Raw genomic sequence first — 23900 nt, forward strand, 5'->3', positions numbered from 1 at the left:
AGTGATATTATGAGCACAGCTATAGACTGTTAAAATTGAAGTCCTGTTCTGGTTGGTAAATATTCACTGTCCTAAGTCCCCTCATCCCAGTGTTTATCCTCCCCTTCAGCCCTGGCCCTGACCACCACAACCCCAGCCCCGACGCCAGCCCAAGTGCTTCTCCCCATAAACCAGCAACTAAAAGAGCATCCTGTGGCGCAGAGGGACCCAAAGGGCCGTGCCAGGGCCCCTGTAGGCATCCGTATGGATTGGTCCCCGCCTGCGCGCCATTGGTTCCTAGACATTGAATATCACCCCCAGCTACGTATACACATTTTACACAAAGGTTTTGTTTTAAGTTGTTTTTACTCTGATAGGATTTGATATGTAAGATTCACAAGTTCTCAATGTAAATTTTTTCCTATCCTAAAAATCGTACAATTTTAGAGCGATAAGAAATCTTAGAGCTACTTCTCATTCAGCACGCTTATTTTATCGGGAAGGAAACTGAGGCAGAGGGCAGTGCTTCTCAAACATAAACGTGAATCAGAATCCCCTGAGGACCTTGTTGAAATGCAGATTCTGAGTCGAGGTCTGGAGTTGCCCTGAGATTCTGCGCTTCTAACAAACTCCCCGATAGCAGAGATGCTGCTCGTCTGTGGACCACACTTTGCACAACAAAACTGTGATCTCCTTAAGAACACACAGCCACGGCCGACCTTTACTTTTTTTCTCTTTACGAATTTATTTTTTTATTTATTATTTATTTTTGGCTGCATTGGGTCTTCCTTGCTGCACGCAGCTTTCTCTAGTTGCAGAGAGTGGGGGCTACTCCTCGTTGCAGTGCACAGGCTTCTCATTGCGGCGGCTTCTCTTGTTGCAGAGCGCAGGCTCTAGCCGCGCGGGCTTCAGTAGTTGTGGCACATGGGCTCAGTAGTGTGGCTCGAGGGCTCTAGAGCACAGGCTCAGTAGTTGTGGCGCACAGGCTTAGTTGCTCCGCTGCATGTGGGGTCTTCCTGGACCAGGGCTCGAACCCGTGTCCCCTGCATTGGCAGGGGATTCTTAACCACTGCGCCACCAGGGAAGCCCCTGACCTTTACTTCTGACGTGCATCATCTGTTTTAGGAAAACCCCAGTAATCCAGTTTTTAAAGGGAGATAATTATTACATTATCTGCTCTTTTCAAGTATTATTTGTAGCAGCTTTCCTCAACTAAAAAGTTTTAGTGTTTTGTTTAAAATATAATTTGATATGCACGGAGTTTTCCAGAGCACGTCCATCATGATTTTAAAAACAGTTCCCTGTTCCTTGTAGCCAGAAGAGAGCACTGGTCAGACAGCCAGCTCATCACAGAGCTAAGCTACAAGGTGTGTCTGAACCTGGCAATGGGCTGTTTTCTAATAGAAGATGCTTTTTATCCACCCCCTCCCACCAAGTCTTCCAGTAAAGTTAATGCTCAGGTAGCACCTCCCGGGTTACAAGTGCCCAATTTGAGGGTGCACTTGAAGGTAAAAAATAGCCAGATTCCCACTCACTTTGATCTCGGGTGATGGCTCTCAGAAGGTACATCTTTCCTGCCTTTGGCATGTTTCACCCATGCGTGCCCTGAGGAGATCCCTTCCGTGATAAATCTACCTTACTTTCCTCACATACTCCTGTTATTTAAATTCGCTTTGATTTTCCCCTCCTTATTACCTGTTTTACCTTAGACAAGTCATTGTTTTTCTGGGCTAAGTTAATTTGATTTACAAAGAAGATATAAATTGCCGATCTGCCCAAAGACAGGAGACTTGACTAGGTTAAACCTTGCCTTCACATCCAGCTGTGGCATCTGTGAATCCCTGGCTCTCCTGGAAGAGATTATTTCACCCCCATTCTAAAGTTTTTGCCTCAGTACAAAGGAGCTGGCTTACCTGTGTGACCTGTTTCCTCCACTGTTTGCCTTTCTGCTCTTTTAGCCAGTGGAACACATAGAAAACAAATTGATTTGGTGCTCTGGGCATATCCTTAGTGTATAATGGATTCCTTTTCCATATAATCAGGCACATAATCACAGGGTGATTTTTTTTTTGTTCTGTTTTTTTGGTCAAGTTGTGCTTACAGATAAGGGAGAGGATACTGTATGAGGCTCCATACTTAAGACTCTCTACTGGGCCTGCAAAATATTTATTGAGCTTCTACTGTATACAAAATACTGCATTCTCTCTCTTTATATAGCTTTCTGAGTAAATGGTACCAAGGGTTTGGAAAGTAGATTTGTCTACGATACTGGGAAAACAAGAGGAAGATGAGTTATAAGTAGGAGTGATCAGATGTCCTGGTTTATAGCTTTTGTCCCAGTGTTCAGTCTGGTTGGCACCCCTTTTTGTCTGGCTAGCATCTTCTTTAAAAAGCATAGTGGTTCGTATGTGAAATTATACAGTCACCTTACCTATAGGCAGGGTGGCCACACGTGCCGATTTGCCTGGGACAGTCCTGGTTTACATTCGTTACCCTGGTTGGATGATAAATTATGTAGTTACTTTAGTGATAGATTATTTTACTTAATCAGGGTTTTTCCTTTGGTTTACGACATTAAACAGAGGCTGCCTTGTGAAATGCTTCAGTTTGGGAATTGAATTTAACAGATTAAACATCTAAGCATAAGAGAGAACAAGAGACTCAAAGAACAGAGCTGAAAATAAGATAAATAAATTTAAAACACAGACTAACTGTAGGGACTCCTAGAATATGGAGTTTAATGAGATTTGAGGGTTGAAATCTAGTATTTCTGAGAGCCAACACTAAAGTCCAGGCTGGGTTTAAATCCAGCTGACATTTACATTAAATCTATGCCAGTATGTAAGCTAAATGGGTATTGATGCTTTTTATAGTCTTTTACTCAATAATTCCATTACCATTCTATATTAAGGTCATTTTATGACTTGTGTATTTAGAATTTCCACTAAATGCATAAAGGATTTTTTTATTTTAGTGCTTAGATTTTAAGTTGTACTTTATTTGCTGTCTCCAGAGAGATCCAAGCAGCTTAGTTATCCTTTATTATGGGGTATATTAGGTAAATTCTTAAATTTCTTCCAACTTTAAGATTCTGTGTTACTTACTAAGAGTAGTTTCTCTTGTGAGTAACTGTAGTAAAATTCTCTGCAAGAGATGCAGAGAGAATGATGAGCAAGGCCTTTTGCTCTTAAAATTGTAAGGGGTCTGGGAGAAACGATTACAGGAAACACATCACCAAACTTTGTATTTCAATCCTTTGCAGCAATTAAAACACCCAAATCTTGTGAACCTCACTGAGGTGTTCAGGAGAAAAAGGAAAATGCATTTAGTTTTTGAATACTGTGATCATACACTTTTAAATGAGCTGGAAAGAAACCCAAACGGGTAAGTAATCTAGAAACTGAAATTCTGTGTGGCCGGTTCCCAGTTTCATTATGTGTGGGATTAACTATGGCAAATTTCAAATCTGAGCCCCTTTCTACCCAGATGTATCTGCTGGCTCTCCCTCTCCAGTCTCAATTTAGGATGTACTCAAAGGGCAAATGAATATTAACCTAGAGTAAATATAATATATAGTATTTAATAGATAAATCTACTGCAAATATAAATCACAATGTATTTCAAGGCTAAATTATATGTTAGATTATCTGAATTCAAGGAATGAAGCACAGTTCAATATTAGGAAATGTACTCATATAATTCACTAATAGGTTAAAGGAGAAAAAGTACATAAGTTTGATAAAATTGTAAAAGGCAGTTGATAAATTCAACATCCTTTCCTGGTTACTAAAACAAAAAACAAAAAAACCTTAGCAAACTAGGATTAAAATACTCTTTACACACACACACACGCACACACATGCACGCACACACACAAAACTTCTTCAAATAAATAGCTACTTTTATATTCAGTGATAAAATACTAAAGAAACTGTCACTAAAGTGAGAAACAAGACATGAGAGCTCAAGCCAATGTAATGTACTAAGAAAAACAAATAGGATATATAATTTTGGGAAATGAGATAAAATTGCCATTATTTGCATGATATTATTATTCAACAAAATCTAACAGAATTACCTAGAGCTACTAAAACTAATGGAATTCAGTATAGTGACCACAGCACTCCAAATTCCACACACAAAAATTAACAGCTTTTGTATCAATCAGTGCTTTAGAAAATCTAGTGGAGAAGGATCCCATTCAAATATCAACAACAAAAAAGTTTAGGAATAAAGGTAAAAAAGAATTGTTCAGACTCTACCTAAAGACAGTTACAAAACTGAGATACATAAGGGATTTTATTTAAATGAACATATATTTCTGGATGGAAATGTTCATTATTATATAGATTCTGCCTCCCTGATTTATTTGTTATTGCACAACAATCGAATCAGAATGCCAACTGGTTTTTCTTAACTTGAAAAACTTAGACTAAACCAAGAAAAAAAATCTTTTAAAATATTTATTTATTTATTTGGCTGTACTGGGTCTTACTTGCGGCACACAGGGTCTTCATGGACGCATGTGGGATCTTCATTGTGGCATGCATGCGGGATCTAGTTCCCTGACCAGGGTTCGAACCCAGGCCCCCTGCATTGGGAGCGTGGAGTCTTAGCCACTGGACCACCAGAGAAGTCCCATAAATGAATAAATTTTTTAAAAAGAAGAAAGGGAACTCCAACTGCCAAATAATACATCATATTCATTTTAGAGATTCCCTTTGACAAAAAGTACCATAAACAAAACTAAAAAAGAAGTGACAAATTAGGTAAATTATTTGCCAGATGAAGAATTAATATAACTTCATATCTACATATGTAGATTTTGCAAATCATATTTCTAAAAAGATTAACACCCAGTTAGAATATATATTCATTCAGAAAAAATTTTAGTGAACTCCTACTGTTGTTTCAGGTTGGGTGCTAGGGATACAGTAGTGAACAGAACACACAAAAAAAGTTGCCTAATGTGAAAAAGCAAGTCATAAAAAGGGGGAAAATGACCAATACACCTATGAAAAGATGTTTATACTCCCTATTAATGAAAGAAATTCAAATTTTAAAATAAGGTACCATTTAGAATAAGGTGAGAAAATTTCTCACCTATCAAATTGGCAAATATTTTTCAAAAGTCAATATACCCAGCACTGTTAAAGTCAAATCCAGCACTCTCATTCACAGCTAGAGAGAGTGTATAATCAGGAGAGCAATTTGGCAGTATGTGTGAAAATCTTTTAAACAGTTTTCACCCTTTGACTAAGAAATTCCATTTAGAGAAATTTATGGTAAGAAAATAATCAGATAGGTATAAAAGTTATACATACGAATGGTCAACACATCATTATGTACCAAAAACAAGGGGGGGGACTGATATAATCTTCCAATGGTAAAGATTTGGTTAAGTGCAGTTTGATATATCCATACAGTGGGACACTATGCATTCAGTGCATTAAAAAGCAAGCTGTAGAATAGTTAATGTCCTGGGGAAATGTTCATGAAATGGTATGTGAAAAAATGAGGCTGCAAAGTAGAATGTTCAGTGTAATTGAAAGTTCATTTTGCCCTTTCCCAATATTCTAGTGAATGCACGTATTTTATTTTTTAAATAAAAATTAATTTTTAAAACAGTTAAAATGATGAATTAATTCATAGTTCAGCTTTATTATGAGCTAAATAGGATTTTGTATTTTGGCTTTAGAGGACAGATGTGTTCAGCCATCATATAAATTAATTTATAAATTAACATGCATTTTCATAAAATTAGAAATGTATGCTTAACGTCATGTATTGTTCAAGGCCCTGAAAATAAAACCTACAATACATACAATCCAAGTACCAGTTTAACTGAACTGAACATCTTTCTTTTCCTTCTGTGTACCCTAAGCCTTCCTGCCTATAGGACTTAGCTCATGCTCTTCCTTTAACCTAGAATATTCTAACCTTTTCCACTTTCCCTATCTCTCTCATAATCTCTAAAATGTGAAATCCTAGATATTCTTACCATCTCTGAGATTCCTCTATCTGGGTGGAATTGCTTCCCTCCTTTGAATACCCATGGAATTTTATTTTCATCCCTGTTATGGTACTTGGCACTTACTACCTTATATGTTTTTATGTGCATACTCTCTCTCTTCCCAGACTGTAAGTTTTTTGAGTGCAGAATTCATATCTAATTCATCTTAGTAGCGTCCTTAGTGTGCAGCATTCTTTTATTCACTCACTTCAGAAATATTTTACTGAACACTTCTGCTGGTGCAGAGAATAGGAAGATATAATGGCACAATCCTGTCCTCAAGAAGCTTAAAATCTAATGAAGAGACAGATATTCAAAATAGTAATTACAAATGACAATGTAGACCGGGTTACCATTGGTGCTCAGGATACAAGAGAGGAGCATCTCCAACATCTGTTGGTCCTGGGGTATCAGGAAGTTTCTGCAGAGAAGGAACCATTTGGGCTGAGACTTTGAAAAAGGGAAGAGTTGGCCAGGTGGACAATCTTGGTGGAATACCCAGATGTGAGAAAGAACAAGGCATATTCAAGCAACTCTTTTGTTCTGTATGTATTTAGCAACCACAAGGACCTCTGAACTACCCTACTTTCCACTCTAGTGGAAAGCGTATTTGGTGTATTTAGTGTGTTTTACTAGTGTGTATAGCAGTTCCAGTGTATCCAAAGTGCTTTGGGTCAGCCCTGAGACTTGGATCTACATAGAGCAATGCAAATATGAACAATGCAGAATACGCCACTCTTTCTCTGAAATGCTGGGTACTTCCAGATAACAATGATTAATTAAAAACATTCGTCTGTTTTCACTCCCTTCTTAAAATCTACTTAAATAACAGCCAAGAGAGTATAAACCCAGTGAATAGCAAACAGAGGTAAACAACCAGACAGCATACATACCAAGCCTATTCGACCATTGTTTATCAGGGTAAATTCACGGTTTGAAGAAATAACTGGTGTGTAGATATGAGATGATCAAGGTAGTGGAAGTGTGGGATGAGAGCTGTGGGATGGTGAGATAGTCATGAGACTTGAGGACTAAATTGTATCATAAAGAAGAACTAATTTAACACTGAAGTAAGATGGTGAAAGTGTACTGCTTCCCCTGCCAAGTGAAAGCTTCTGGTGTCCTCTACTTGGATAGAGGGAAAAGCATTTGTTAGATCAATGGCTGCATACTGAGTACTGAGACTGTGTTGGATTTGCTCCAGTTAAGAAACTACATGTACTTAAACAACTGCAACTGGTATCATCTGATTAAATTGAAAATAATCTATTCCCATTCTCTAAGATCCTTCTCTGTTCAAAATAGGTACAATAGGAGGGAATTCCCTGGCGGTTCAGTGGTTAGGACTCGGCGCTTTCACTGCCGAGGGCACGGGTTCAGTCCCTGGTTGGGAAACTAAGATCCCGCAAGCCGCAGAGCACGGCCAAAAAAAAAAAAAAAAAAACCAAATAGGTACAATAAGTAAACTAATTGGTAATGTGATAGGAATTACCACCCTACCAACAGGAAGGATTTCCCTTTACTATCATTGCACTATACAAAATGGGCTAATCCTGCCTTCAAGAAGCTTAAAAACTAATGAAGATATTTAAAGGAACAATTATAAATGACTGTCAGGGTATAAAAACTACCATATGGGTTTATAAAACTACAGCTATCCATTTCTGGCTGGTGACAGCACATCATGTACATCTGTAAATCATGTTTCAATTTCTTTTTTTTAAAAAATTCAGCTTTACTGAGGTGTAATTGACATATAAAGGGCTTAATTTCCTTCTCAATTAACTGATCATAGATAATTACCCATGCGACTATGGGTGTGGATTGGTGGAGGATGGCAGTGAATCATGAGCATTAAGAAATGCATTAGTTAGAAGAACACCAACGTCGTGTCCCAGATATGAAGCAGGGAGAGTCTTCCTTTGAAATGGCTTCCTGGTTTCCTGGGGATGATTGGCGCCCTGGATGGCAGAGGCCAAGAAGGAGTGCTTCACTTCCAGAAGTTACTGTAATAGGCAACAGAGCCAGAGTGGTGGGTTCTCCCACACAAAGGAGATGGGCAGGTCACTAAGGTTCTATTTGTTCTACATAAACTAGTAACTAGAGGCCTGGCTTGAGTCACCGTAATAGCTAGTTTGCAGACCCAGGGCCTCATGAATAAAGGGGAGCCAGCAGCTCTCCTTGGGGAATAGCCCTGCAATAACATCATATGTATGTACTTAATTCTTTCTCTTAGCCTACCCCAGAATGGTCTGTGGCCACTTACCAGGATAGTTGTGTACTGGGAAAAGAGAGCTACCCAATCTTTCAGGAATTTCTGGTCAGTGCTCTGCAGTAAAGCCAATCACCAGTGACTTTGAAAGCCACTGTGGTTCACCAGTTTGTGTGTGGGGTGGGGGGAGGGTGATGGGCAGCTTAGTGAGAGTCAAGTGGCAAATGAAATTTTGACTTGAATCCATCTCCCGGCAGTCCTAGAAAGTCCAGGAATCCATCCTTGGGGTTATTTCCCCATTTCCTAACTGGATAGTGGAAATACGTACACTAGCAAATGGAACAAGAGCCACTTGGCTCTGATCCAAGGAATGAAGGCTGCTATGGTGGGAGGAGCCTAGTAGAAGGGTCTGGCATGCTGTCTCTTTACCAAAATAGAAAACTGAAAGCAATACTGCAGATTTGGGGATGAATGTAGATTAGTGCTACCATTAAATACTTTGGAGAGACATAGAGGAGCATGTTGCCTGTGACAAGTCCTCTTTAACACTCCTGTCTCCTCAAAACTTTGGACTTCGTCCTCCTCATTTTACCAATGAATTTCTGGCATTGCAACTTCATTTGGCACAGGCAACCATTTAGTCCAGGTTCCAATCAACCAATGCAGCAATCACCCAATGCAGCAATCAACCAGTGCAGCGATCAACCAGTACAGCAATCAAACCAGTGCAGCAATCAACCAGTGCAGCAATCAAACCAGTGCAGCAATCAACCAGTGCAGTGATCAACCAGTGCAGCAATCAAACCAGTGCAGCAATCAACCAGTGAAGCAATCAAACCAGTGCAGCAATCAAACCAGTGCAGCAGTCCACTAGACTCACTGCTAGCTGCTCCAGGGAGTTTACTGAAACCAGGCTCGCTAGTAAGTGTGCCCATACTGTTATAATCCGCCCAAGTCTAAAATCTTGTTTCCTCCTCTCTGGTCCTACACTTATGAAATCCATTTCCACATACATTCTCCAGTATAAATTAGCATAATTTTATGGTTCTTTTTGCTGTGTAAATCTTCTTTCCCTCTCTTTAACATTGTAATAGTCCCCTTGGGACATGCTGGGATCTGACTTTAGTCAAGGTTTGGAGACCTTGACGGGTAGCAGGGAAAGAAACCTTGAGGAGAATTGGCAGCCACCCCATGCAACACAGCTGCCTCAAGTGAGATCCTTAGGGGGGTCCTCAACCAGGCAAAAGCAACCTCATCACACAAGCTCGGGGGCTATTTCACATGAGAAGAGACCTTTGGCAGGAAGTTGGGATGCTCTTAGTTCTATGAATACTCCCAAAGTGCCACATTTCAATTCTCAAAGTATATCTCTCAGGACTTCCCTGGTGGCACAGTGGTTGAGAGTCCACCTGCTGATGCAGGGGACACGGGTTCATGCCCCGGTCCAGGAAGATCCCACATGCCGTGGAGCGGCTGGGCCCGTGAGCCATGGCCGCTGGGCCTGCGCGTCCGGAGCCTGTGCTCCGCAACGGGAGAGGCCACAACAGTGAGAGGCCTGCGTACTGCAAAAAAAAAAAAACAAAAAAGTATATCTCTCAGTTAATTAACTGAGAAATTAATTAACCTCACATAAATTCAACCTGTGTTGTCACTTAGCACCCTGCAGGACTATTCTCAGCGTCCGATTTTTCAGTCATCTCAGGGTAATTCCAAAGGTCAAAGGAGTGAGTCTTAAAAATACAAGAAATAAGGGCAACCATTGAAACTTCTGGTTTCCTAACTGTGCTTTGAACCAAAATATCAAAGCCCTAAAGCTGTCCTTTTGTTTTTTCTTTAATTTTTCCAGTGAAGTGAGAAGCAGCCAGCCCAGCCTGCTTTTCTTTTATTACTTTCCCATATGTTCCCATATTGTTCAATCACATTCAGTCCAGCAAAGCCCTGCCCTGAATAGGCACTTCATTCCAGATGACCACAGGTGATTATGTAAATAATTGGTTCATCACTGGGTGCCCCATTTACCAGTGTTCCAGCCACTAATGGTAATTAGATCCCCCTGCCTTCAGACCCAACTAAGTCAGATAGCCTACATTCCCAAGGCCTTGACTTTGTTTCCCTTACCCACTTCTGGTATCATATTCTGAACTAATCAGGATTCAACAACAGAATTCACTCTAGCTAGTTAAAGCAAAATGGGATTTATTACAGGGTGTTAGTTTATACAGTTTCTGAGAGTGCCAGCGAAGGAAGTTTAGTTGAGGACCTATTAGGTACCAGTTACTGTTCTAGGCCCCAGAGCTACAATAATGGACAAGGTAAAGCCCTTGCAGAGTTACAAGCCTTTGGAGAACAATAAAGCACACTGAGGGACTAGAGAATGCCTGATGAGGGGCATAGGTGGGACAATAAAAACAAAGCTTTGGAGGTCTGTTCAGGGAGTAGCGGAGGCTAACTGGGCCAGAGTGGAGGTCGGTGGGAATGTGATAGGAGATGGGGGGTGGGGTGGGGAGAGTTAATAGAAGTGAAATCATTAAGAGGCTGATAGGCCACAGTAAAGGTTGGATTTTATTCTAGGATAACAAAGGTTTACAGAGAAGGACTCAATTCATCTTGGGTACTGATAATGAAATCAAGTTTTCCATGTCAAGTTATATAACAAACTAAAACAAAGATAATGAGCTCTGATGTCAGCACCAGGATTCCCCTGAATGGCTAAGAGAGCAGCCTCTGAGTGACCCAGTCTGAATTCCCTGACCCTGTCACCCTTATTAACCCCTACGGGCTTGAACCAGAATGTCTAGTTTTTGCTCTCAGTCCTTCACTATTCCAGTATTTGTTTGTGCACTCACCAAAGTATACTATTTAAACATAGAGTATCATTTGGTTTCTACAGAAGGTTTTATTTCACTCCAAAATGCCTTGAAAAATGCTGACTGTGTCTGAATAATGTTGCAATGCTCTACCTTTCTGGAATGAACACTGTGTGAATCTGTATTCTCTTTGATAACTATCTCCTCTTCCTAAGATCAGCGGTATTTGTTTGTAGTTGTTATTTTGTATAAATGTTGTTTTGCCTAAAATGGAATCTGCCTTCTTGGAATCTGAGCTCACGGAAGGATTCTGTTTTGAGCAGAAGCCATGACTCTTCCTGTGAGGTGCCCTTAAATACCCCTCTTTCGCAACAATAGTTGGGGAGTTTCTTAGGACATTGCTTCATGCCTAATTCGGTGTTACTAACACTAGTAACCAGGGTTCTGCCAGTCTCTGAACCCTTGCCCCTACCTGGTTTCCCAGTTCCAGTACTGGATCCTGGTGCCTAGAGTCCGTGGACCAGCACAAGCGTTCTGTTCCTACATGAATAGGGCCGTGTGTTACTCTTGACAGTTCCTCTCAGGATTTTTCTTTCTTTCTTTCTTTTGGCTGCGATGGGTCTTCATTGCTACTCGCGGGCTTTCTCTAGTTGCGGCACATGGGCTTCTCATTGCGGTGGCTTCTCTTGTTGCAGAGCATGGGCTCTAGGCGCGTGGGCTTCATAGTTGCAGTGTGCGGGCTCTAGGGCGCGTGGGCTCAGTAGCTGTGGCTCACGGGCTTAGTTGCTCCACGGCATGTGGGATCCTCCCGGACCAGGGCTCAAACCCACATCCCCTGCATTGGCAGGCGGATTCCTAACCACTGCACCACCAGGGAAGCCCTCCTCCCAGGACTGAGGTCCACTTCCCTTCCCTCCACCTCTACCAGCCTCATCTAAATCACTAGATCTCACCTGGATTATTAAATTAGCCTCCAAACTAACCTCCCCGTATCCACTCTGCCCCAGAAATCCATTCTCTATATATGTCCCTTGCCTTCTTGAGTCCTTTCAATGACTTCCCTTTGAACTTAGAGTAAAGTGCAAATTCCTGACCCAGATTGAGAAGGCCCTCGAGGGTCTGGCCCCCGCCAGCCTCAGCAACTTCACCCATGCTTTAGCCACACTGGCCGCCACACTCCCAGCTCTTTCACACCTCAGGGCCTCTCCCCATCCTCTCCAGGCTCTTTGTATCTTTGCACTGGGTGTCAGCCCCATCTACTCACCTCGTCTGACCCCAGACCCTCATATCCTGAACCTATGTTTCAATACCCAGGCTCTTAAGGGATAGACTTCTCAATAAACTTGTGAGGTATTATTCCAGGAAAAGTGAAAGCATAAATAACTTGCCGAAGGTTATAAAACTAGGAAGCATCACGGCTGAGATTTGAACTCTGTGCACAAATGGCTTTACTATTCCTTCTGCCTCATTAAAAAAATATAAATAATGTAGTCTCAGGCTTGGCTCTTAGGTAAAGGAAGGAAAGGATAAAGTTATACCAGAATTCAGTATAGGAAATAAAAACCACTCTAGACATTTTAAGTGGAAAGGGACTTAATACTGAGAATTAAATGCTTTCACAATACTGAGAAGAGCTAGAGTCAAAAGGCTGCCACCAGATCACTGATGCCAAGGGCTTGACACCATCACTGTGATCTGAGATGGGGAAACTGCTCTGAGCAAAATAGCTCCATTCAGTGGTTGCTATTTCTTGGTGTTTACCCAGACCTCACATGTCTTGTCACTGGTGCCATACCTGCGTCACACACAGGCCAGCCCACTCTTCTGCAAGACCAGCTCCATCTGCCCGATAATGAGTTCAGTTTTTAAAAAGTGATCTAAACACATGATTTAAATATCCAAATATGATAAAATATTAAAACTAAGTGATGGGAGTGTTTGGAATATTAGGTAATTTTACATTTTTTAATCAAAAAATCCTTACAGTAGAACATTTAGTGAAAAAAAAATCTTGTGTTTTCAGATTTTTGAAAATATGCCAACAACAACCTCATCTCCACGAGGGCTGAAAAGCAAACAAGACACTGAGAAAAATATTTACAGCATCTATGTAGGCTCTGATATACATTGAGTCTTCATAAATCAATTTAAAGAAGAGTAACTAGACCAATCGAAAAGCAATAAAGGGCATGAACAGAAAATACACAAAAGGAGAGAAGTGTAATGTTCAATAATGTGAAAATTAAAATCATTAGTAATTAAATGAAATTAATGAAAACCAAAGTGAGATATCTTTTTATTTTAAACACAGATTGGCAAACATAACACTGGCAAAACGGAATGTTGGCAAGACAATGAGGAGATAGGGACTCAAATGCACAGAAGCTTGGTGGGCGTGTAAATATGTACAACCTTGCTTAGAGAGGGTAGTTTGGCTGTATGTAACTGTGAAGGCATCATCCTGGGACAGTGATGCGAGCAATGGAAAGACATCAACAGAAAAGTTAAAGGGAATGTAATTGCTGCAATTTATAGAAATGGTTACACAAAATACACTAAGTACTCCCAGACAGAATACAAGTTGCCCAGATCCCCAATTCCCCAATGGAAAACACTCCCCAATATTTTCCACAGAGTGAGGAATCTTCAGGGGCAAGAAGCTCCCAGCCTCCCATTCTCAAGGGCCCTTTATTCTCCTCGGCCTCCCCTGGCTGTGTACCTGCCTGCTTACCAGGCGTAGGTAACTGTTATAAAACAACCCTGGCACATGCTTGAGTGTTTACCACCAACGTGAATTGGATGAACTGAAGGTCAACCTTCAAGAATGTCTTTTTTCCTGCAAAACCCAGTCTCAGGTCTACCTGAAGTTCATACTTGCAGGATCAAAATGTAATATGTGCCTACCATAGGTCCCAGAAATCCCACTTCTAGAACTTACCTTAAAAAGATAACTGCACAACTTCCATAGATGGATGAGTAGATATTCACTGAAGCATTGCTTCTAGAAATGAAAATCATGTCAAGCCTAATTGTTCATCAGTGGGGACTAATTATGTAAATTATGATACATCCATATAATGAAATCCTTGGCCACTGAAATATATGTATACATATTAGTATCTGTACCTCAATGTATAGGATGTTTCTGAAAGAGGCAGGGGAAGTTGCAGAGGATGAAATGGTTGGCAAGGCAGGTATGAGAGAATTCTTCATGGATATTCCTTTAACTTTAAAAATATTGAACCATATTAATGTATTTATTTAATATTAAAAGGTAACTGCAGAGAGAGACAGAGAGAGGGAGAGAAAGAGATTCCTAAAGGGACAGTCACTATAAGTTACAGCAATTATTTTGAGCTAGCAAGATTTGAGTCAACACTTTTTATTTCTTTACTTTTCTATATTGTTTGAATTTTCATGATAAGCATGGATCATTTTTACAGATGTAAAAATTTCAAATTGCAAAGCAAAAATTATATAACCAAAAGAAAAAGTAGTAAAGCAATTTTCGTTAAAACATTAAAAAAAAAAAAAAATTCCAAGACTCCCTTTGCATTGCATCCTTTGGCCATGACAAGCCCCGCCCATTCCATTTCTATTCCCAGTTCTGCTCCTGAAACCCTATCTTAGGAGTTTTCATTTCCTTTTTTGTTTTTTCCCCCAGAGTTGCTGATGGAGTGATCAAAAGTGTGTTAAGGCAAACACTTCAATATCTTAACTTCTGTCATAGACATAACATAAGTAACATTTTCTAACGTATTTGCTGATTTCTTCATGATGACTCTTTTCTTCTACTTAGCTTAGGGGTCTGATTTGAAGAGCTAATGACAGAGGGAAAATAAGAACCAAAAGAGCAAAACAAAAGAAAGTTACAGAATATGAGGAAAAGTAATGCATTATTCATGGCCCTTTTCCAATTTCTGTAAGAATCGAATTACTCATTCCTTATGAATTAAAAGTTTGTATAGGGCTTCCCTGGTGGCGCAGTGGTTGAGAGTCCGCCTGCCGATGCAGGGGTCACGGGTGCGTGCCCCGGTCCGGGAGGATCCCACATGCCGCGGAGCGGCTGGGCCCGTGAGCCATGGCCGCTGAGCCTGCGCGTCCAGAGCCTGTGCTCCGCAACGGGAGAGGCCACAACAGTGAGAGGCCCGTGTACCGCAAAAAAAAAAAAAAAAAAAAAAAAAAAAAGTTTGTATAAACTTAATGTTTCTTTTTGCCACAATACTGATTCCTATAATTATTTTTAAATTGGATTAAAATAAGTTTTCGGGATATCAGTAGTGTAACCCTCCATGGCACTTGATTTTGTTTTGTTTTTAATGTCTCTTAAGTCTTTTATTCTATAGCAGTCCCCCTTCCCCTACCTTTTTTTCCCCAACATTAATTTTTTATAGCCATGGGTACCAAACTTGAGCATGCATCAAAATCACCAGGAGGTCTTGTTAAGACACATTTTGCTGGGCCCATTCCCAGAGTTTCTGATTCAGTAGGTCTGGGATAGGACCTGAGAACTGACATTTCTAACAGTTTCCCAGTTGATACTGAAGCTGCTGGTCCTAGAGCCACACTTTGACTACTCCTGTGTTACAGAAATCATTTTGGCCGATTGCTTCCTATGTGTTACTTAACTTGTTCTTTCACCTGTATTTGCTATAAATTGGTGTTTATATCCAGAGGTCTGATCATACTCAGGTTCAGTTTTTTAGACAGGAATGCTTCACATATAGTGCTGTACACTTATTGCATCAACATCATGAGGCATATATAATGTCTGGTTGTCTTTCCCACTTTTGATTGTCTTAAAATAGATTAGTGGACTTCCCTGGTGGCGCAGTGGTTGAGAGTCCGCCTGCCGATGCAGGGGACTCGGGTTCGTGCCCCGGTCCGGGAAGATCCCACATGCCGCGGAGCGGCTGGGCCCGTGAGCCATGGCCGCTGAGCCTGCGTGTCCGGAGCCTGTGCTCCGCGACGGGAGAGGCCGCAGCGGTGAGAGGCCCGCGTACCGCAAAAAAAAAACAAACAAACAAAAAAAATAAATTAGTGGTTTCAGGAGGTGTTCATTTGATCCCCTCCATTATCACTTTCCCTGTCAATCTTTTTTTTTTTTTTTTCGGTACGCGGGCCTCTCACTGTTGTGGTCTCTCCCGTTGCGGAGCACAGGCTCCGGACGCACAGGCTCAGCGGCCATGGCTCATGGGCCCAGCCGCTCCGTGGCATGTGGGATCTTCCTGGACCGGGGCACAAACCCGTGTCCCCTGAGTCGGCAGGCAGACTCTCAACCACTGCGCCACCAGGGAAGCCCCCCTGTCAATCTTTTATTTCATTTTAGCATTCATAGATAATTATTACCTCTCTCCAGGATTTCATTAGGGTTAAAAGGTGGTGATTTTCTAATTCTATTATTCCTTCTGCATTTGTTAACTGGAATTCTATGGAGAAGAATTTACCATCATGGACTCTGGCTACTGTAAAGTACAGTAAGATAAATATGTGATTATTCCCTTTGTTTGTCAGTACTCAAGAGTGATGAGCCAGTGTGTTAGCAGCCTCCAAGAGTGAACAATGAACGGTTTTGGGGAGGTGTAGGGTATCGTTATAAACGAATGGATTTTATGTATTTGATGTGTTTCAATCCTTTGCAATAATTGTTCTCTCTGATGTTCAAATCTTAGGCCAGTGGGAGCTTCTTTAAGTAGGCTCTTGGGTGCTTTTGCTATAATGATAGTTTTTAAAAAACAACTCTAGACCTTTTGCGTTGGTGCCTACACGGAGGCAGTGTTGAGGCAAGGATACAGACTACCATATGGTCAATTTTGATGCCAGCAGAATATCTATCATAGTAGTCTAGGATTGCTGAAAAAGAGTACAAGATCATGGAACTAAATTTTAATACTTAGGAAAAGCTTCCTTTAGCTTTAAGAAAGTCAGTGAAGTTTTTGTTTGTTTGTTTGTTTTGTTAGGATAAGTCAGAAGCTTTTATTTTCTATTGATAGAGTATAGAGGGATATTGTCCACAAGATACATAAACCTGTTTTTCATGATGCAAATTGTACTTTCAAATATTACTAAAGATGATGCTGAATTGAATCCACATCTCTGTTGCTTTTCACCATGCTCTGAGAGGTATTCAAGTTCACCTAAGTTTGTTGCTAGAGTTTTATGGGTAATTAAAATGATTTTTTAAAAATTCGTTTTATCATAAGTGTTGTACATTATCCCTATATAATCAGACATTTTCCTGTGTACTGATTATAAGCTTGAATACAGTGTCTGTGGCTGATTTATCTTTGTATCGCTTCAGCCTAGCATGGATCTTTTTTATATAAAAGGTGCTCAGGAAACATTTATTGAATAACTGGATGAATGAATGAATGAATGAATGAGTGGGTCAACCAATCAACTTACCTACCTGATTACTACTTACTATTTCCAGTGGACCCAAACATTATTGTAGCTCAATGCAACTGCCACCATTTCTTTCTCTGCTTGGAACAACACGTTCTGTACCTTAAACTTTGAAATATTGAAAACCTCCAGTTTATAATCTATGGCCTTTATTAAAAATGGATAATTTTTCAGACAAAATTTCCTCCTCCAACGTGGAAATTACTTCTGAACTCTGGTTATCCCATTTTCTTATGCTATGGTAAGCTTTTATGTATCTTTTTTTTTTTTTAACAAACCTATTGTCTAAAATGCACACAAAGGAAAAAAATTCTAAATCATATGTAAGTTGTTACAATAGTACATCTAAAACCTTTATACTCTCCTTATTTTAAAGGAACCCTCATGATACTCTCAAAGAATAGAAAAGGCAGTCTGACCCAAATGGTGTTGCTAAAGATTCCCAGCTTTCAACCTGTGGTGACCATGACTACCTTTTTATCTCAAGAGTGGTGATCCTACCAAGGAAGGAAGGTTACGGTAGTAAGGGATTAAGGCCTTGCTACTCAAAGTGTGGTTTATAGAGATCACCTGAGAGCTCATTAGAAATGCGGAATCTCAGGCCCATTCAGATCTGACTCTGGACTTATGAAAATACCTACTCATTTTGTTCTTTTTTTACCCTATAATATGGCTAGATTGAGGTAACTAAAGTGACCATTTAGCATCATTGTGAACTCATGAATTTTTATATATTTGACGTATTGATTAGAGAAAAACAACTTCATGTCTGGGAATTCACTGGAGGTCCAGTGGTTAGGACTCTGCGCTTTCACTGCCGTGGACCTGGGTTTGATCCTTGGTTGGGGAACTAAGATCCTGCAAGCCACACGGCACAGCCAAAAAAAAAAAAAGAACTTCATGTCAAAATGACAAAATTACAGTGACTTCCAAAATACGAGTATGTCTGGCTGTAACATCCATCATCATCTTGTTGATGTCAATGACTTAGTTGTCAAGGAGGAGGTTTCTTTCCTCTCTCATGAGTATCCATCCGTAAGGCTCAAAGAACAACCTTCTCAGATGTCCATTCAGGCTATATAAAGAAGCAGCTTCTAGTAGGGAAGCTTCCAGAGATGATTCCTAAAATTAAGGGTCAGGTTTAAAATACCATGGATACCTCTTCTTGCGGGCTTTTGAGATTGTAAAAATGAGATTGCACATCAGCTGCAATAACCCAGTTTAAGCAATGTTTGCTAAAAGCTGTGTATGATACCCAAGTTTATCAAAGTGTTTTGGTTACACTGACTTACAAGTTATTGCTCTTAGGTGGAAAATAAGCTTATTGTGAGAGGCATTACAGAGTTTGCACTGAGTGCAACTTTGCACTGGAGAAAGTGAATGCTGTATGTCTAAGCATCTTCTGTTCTCCATACTCTGCTTCTTACTGTTCCAGTGATTTTTACTCTCTTTTTCTTTCTTCTATTATATAATACTCCATCTATCCTTCTTTATTTGTAGCTTCTCTTACCTGCATTACACTAAAATTTTTTTCAGATTCTTTGGGACATAATCAATACTTCATTTGCCTTTGTATGTTTTGGTTGGAAAATAAGTAGCTGTAAATTTCACATGGATTTGCATATTTAAATAGGCCAATAGACAGGTATCAATGTAAGTCCATTTACTTAGTAATGACACATATAGTACAGGAATTTTAGAATCTGATGCAAACTCACCTGAGGGATATAACCTATTCTTATTAAATCACTAATTATTATAGGTGAATATGATGCAAAGTGTTAATCCAGTTTTCATTAATGTGTTGCTTTAAAAGGTAGGATGAAAACTATGTTGGCTTATATTATAACAATGTGTTTTTAAAAATTGATATCGAAGGCCTTAGGACTTTTAAGAGACCTTAAAAGGTTTCTTCTAACTGCTGGTGGTACAAATTATGAGACAGTTGACAGTAATTGAGACAATACAAACAAGCTTCTAGTACCAGTGCCATTTTTGGGACCCAAAATGAATTTAGGGTTCAACATTTTCTCTTTTTAGATAGCTATTATAGAAGCAAAAAAAATATATTTCAAAATTGTCAATTTGACAGGAATACTTCAAGAGACTGACAGCACAACAGAGAAGTGAGGCAGAAAGAGTTGATTGTTGTGGTACTTAATCCAGAGCCACCTGCAATCACAGGATTGTTGCAAGGATGAACTAATTCATGTGGAAGTGCTCTGAAAAGTTCAGAGCTCTGCCTGAGGGCTGAGTTGTACAAGAAGAGCAACATCATTTTTATCTGTGTGCTTGTTTGGAGGGAGGATAACCTGGAAAGCTAAAGTTCTGAAGAATAGGGCCTGAGTTGTTTTCTCCTGGGGCATCCACAGCGTGGAATAGCCATTTCTGGACTAATAGTGAGTGAAGCTCACTCAGCCCACCTTCACCCACACCCTCAGCTTAGCCCTCTCACATTCAGGAAGGAGCACCTGCTTCACTCAGGGTCCTGGGGTGTTGCAGCAAGCTGTAAGCTCTCCACACATAGAGGACTCGGAGGGGAGAATGCCTCCCGCTGGTGACCCGCCCTCCCAGGGGCAACTCCAACAGCATCCTGTGGTCACGTTTCAAGAAAGCTGTTAATGGTTGCAGATTAGTTGGGGATACTCATCCCCTGAGGCCGAATATTTGGTATCTGTTGTTAATAGGTGACCATTATATCCCAGCTTGCCCAGGACAGTTGTGGGCTGTTGTCCTCCTGTAGTAATTAATAGAGCTCCCTTTCACACATCCTTAATAGAGCTGGATAATAAATAAGATGGTCACTCTAATGAATTTTGTTTTTGCTGTCATTCAAATGTTTTTCCAGTTTCTCCAATCTGCAATATTTGTGCAACCTGCATTGTGATTCTTGGGGGGCAGCCGTTCTTATTAGAAGCACTCTGAGTGTTACCTCGTTCAGGGTTACCTCATACTTGATTTACAAGGTTGTGTTAATTACTGCTGTACAACAGTGACTCCATTATACATATATATATTCTTATATCCTTTTCCATTATGGTTTATCATAGGATATTAAATATAGTTCTCTGTGCTATACAGTAGGACCTTGTCTCAGTCAGGGTTTTATCTCTTACTGTTTAAATAGGGCTCAGTAAAAAGTGGAAAAAATAATTACATGATCCTCCTTTCTCAAAAAAAATTTTTTCAGTTTTCCTATCCAATAATTATTTTAATTTCTTTCCTAATATAGCAACTTTTTCTTCTTTTGGTATGATAAGATTTACAAATAAAAAAATGGCAATTTAAGTTTTTAGAAAAATGAAGGAAAACCGTATTTGTGTTTATCTCACAGGCTTTGTTTATCATTTAAACTAATAGTTAAATGTTCATTATGCTTCGTTGTCTTGATGACTCGGGGAAATAATTAAATATTTTCTTTTTTTTTTTTTTAATTTATTTTTTTTATTTTTGGTTGCATTGGGTCTTTGTTGCTGCAAGCAGGCTTTTCTCTGGTTGCGGCAAGCAGGGGCTACTCTTCGTTTTAGTGCGCTGGACTCTCATTGCCGTGGCTTCTCTTGTTGCGGAGCTTGGGCTCTAAGGCGTGCAGGCTTCAGTAGTTGTGGTACACAGGCTCAGTAGTTGTGGTTCACGGGCTTAGCTGCTCTGTGGCATGTGGGATCTTCCTGGACCAGGGCTTGAACCCGGGTCTCCTGCACTGGCAGGCGGATTCTTAACCACTGCGCCACCAGGGAAGCCCAAATATTTTCTTACAGTGTATTCACAGAGATGTAAAACCTGAAAATATTCTAATAACTAAGCAAGGAATAATCAAGATCTGTGACTTTGGGTTTGCATGAATTCTGAGTAAGTAGCAATTTTTTACTAACTTATCCAATTCAGATGATTATGAAATGATACAGTTAAAATTCTTACTTTAGATACTGAATGTATGCTGATTGTTATATTGTTATTATTCAAAAAGGGAAATTTCACTGTAACCTTTTAGTCAGTACATCAGTTCACACTTCACCTCCATCCAATCAACTACAATTTATTGGATGTCACATTTATGTACTTTGCCCCATAGGAAAGGAAAAGAACTACAAGATGCATTTCTAGTCTTCATGCACTTATAATCTGAAGTAAAAGAAACAAAAGAATAATACAAGATGACTGGCAATAAAGTACTAAAGCGAAAGGGCAGATGGTTCCCTGGAGGGAGATATTAATGTGGTCTAGAGTGGTTGGGAAAAACTTCGTGGAGCTGATGAGACTAGGAGAGTAAACAGAAAATGACAGAGAGGATTCAGAGACAGTGCTGAGAAAAAAGAAGTCATCCCAGAGAGGGAGGAACCAAGGGAAAGGGGGACAGATAATGATGTCTCCTTGAATCTAGAGCTGTGCAGCAGGCAAAAACAGGCATTAACAACAGACACACTGCACGGGGGGCATACACATAATCGATATCCTGAGAGGACCCAGACACAGGTGACTTGACAATGCATTGAGAAGCTGGTTTATAATTGAAGTTACACTGTAGAAATTCTCCCTACCCCCTCACCCCGGTCCTCTCTTTTTGGGATTCTATAGATGTTAACTAGCTCAGGTACCTTTGGAAGTTGAATTTTTTTTAATTGAAGTATATAGTTGATTTACAATATTATGTTAGTTTCAGGTGTACAGTATAGGGATTCAGTATTTTTGCAGATAATACTCCATTATAGGTTATTACAAGATAACGGGTGTAATTCCCTGTGCTGTACAGTGGATTGCTTATCTATTTTATACATAGTATGGGGAAGGTGAATTTACTCTCTGAGTACTGTTTACGCGATGAGTGCCTCACTGCGTGAACTGTTAGGAGTGTCGTGGCTCCTGAGAATTACTGAAGCTGATCTGAATGCCTGACTGCTCTCAGGAGTAGTTCCTCTCTTGGGAGAATGTGACCCACCTGATTTGACTGATGCAGTTGCAGTTCCAGGAGATGCCTACACTGATTATGTCGCTACAAGATTGTACCGAGCTCCTGAACTTCTTGTGGGAGATACCCACTATGGTTCTTCAGTCGACGTATGGGCTACCGGTTGCATTTTTGCAGAGCTCCTGACAGGCCAGCCACTCTGGCCTGGAAAATCAGATGTGGACAAACTGTATCTGATAATCAGAACACTGGGTATAAGTTGCATTTTATGGCTTACAGAGTTGCTAGAGTGTTATAGTAGTGGTATGTCACTGTAATGAACAATAAGACCTTTCTTTTTTCTCCCAAGTGCTACTCAGGATGGCTGTTTTGGGTTGTAGCCAAAGCCCAACCCTTTTCTCAATGTGTAGAGCCATAACTTCTGTCAGTGAGGAGTTTTCAGATGCCTTTCCAAGTCAAGTCAATTAGCCGAGGAATAAACTATAGATTTACTTTCCTTATCAGCCTAAGATAGGGCTAAGGGTATGAGTCAGCTGCATAGAGCTTACTCTAAAGATAATTACTCAAATGCACTTTCTATCCTCTGTAAAAGAGGATTTTTCCCCTTTCCTCTAGCACAGGGGTCAGCAAACTTTTTCTATAAAGGGCCAAATGGTAAATATTTTAGGTTTTGCAGGCTATACAGCCTCTGTTGCCACTCCTCAAATCTGCTTCTTTATACTTAAGAATTTACAAATTACTTTCACACACACCCTCTCTTTCAGTCTTAAGAAAAGCCCATTAAGGACATTATAACATTTTTCATTGTGCCTGTTTTTACCAATGAGGAAACTGAGGCTCTGGGAGCTTCCATGAGTGGCCTAAAGTCCTACAACTAGTTAAGTGCAGAATAAGAATGGACTCAAATGCTCTCTTTCATGAGCTTTCATCACGATGCAGCGTCCTCAGCACTTGTCTACTTCCACCTGGTTGGAAGAGAACATAACCCAAAAGATCAGCTGCAGCTTTACGCCAGCAGCATGGATGCAAACAAAGTGATGGGTATTTATTAATCCCTTCCCATAGGCTCTCCTGGCAGCATGGCTGCTGGGCAAGGGAACTACTGTTGTCTGGTCTGATGCAATTCCCTGTGTGGTCCCAATACATTCTGCTGGAGAATTCCACAGCATGAAAAATGTGGGGTAGCATATCACTACAGGCCACACCTTAAGCTTATGCTGTTTAATTGATTTCCTACAAGTTTGTGGAAATTTACATTAGGCAGATGTTAGACAGACCTGAGTCTGAATTCTGGGTCTGTCACCTAATGACCGTGTGACTTTAGACAGCTGATCAAACCTCTGAGCCTCATTCTCTGACTGGGACAGTATAAATGAAAAATAGCAACGATTGTGAGATGGTTATGAGATTAAATGGGATCATATGTGTAAAGCCCTCCAGACCACTTGCTTACCTCCTCTTTTGGTGGCGGCTGAATGGCAGACCAAACCATGTGTGGCAAAGAGAGATCCTTGGGAGCATTGACCTTACCTGAGAAGGTATGTTTTTGCAGTGACCCATTCCTCCCAAATCTGGAGGGAA

At 40.3% G+C, this 23900-nt stretch overlaps 1 protein-coding gene across 1 annotated transcript in view; it reads left to right on the top strand.

Moving 5' to 3' along the window:
• The window catches only part of CDKL4 (cyclin dependent kinase like 4), a gene marked incomplete at its 3' end in the record, with an annotated part of 31677 nt that overhangs the window by 1075 nt on the left and 6702 nt on the right, over positions 1-23900 (top strand). The window contains 5 exon segments of the mRNA XM_079721078.1: positions 3242-3363; positions 14676-14748; positions 21172-21252; positions 21256-21262; positions 22374-22571. Coding sequence (XP_079577204.1) covers positions 3242-3363; positions 14676-14748; positions 21172-21252; positions 21256-21262; positions 22374-22571 — 481 coding nt within the window.

This window comes from Hyperoodon ampullatus (genome assembly GCF_949752795.1).
Source record: "Hyperoodon ampullatus genome assembly, chromosome: 15".
Taxonomy (NCBI): domain Eukaryota; kingdom Metazoa; phylum Chordata; class Mammalia; order Artiodactyla; family Ziphiidae; genus Hyperoodon; species Hyperoodon ampullatus.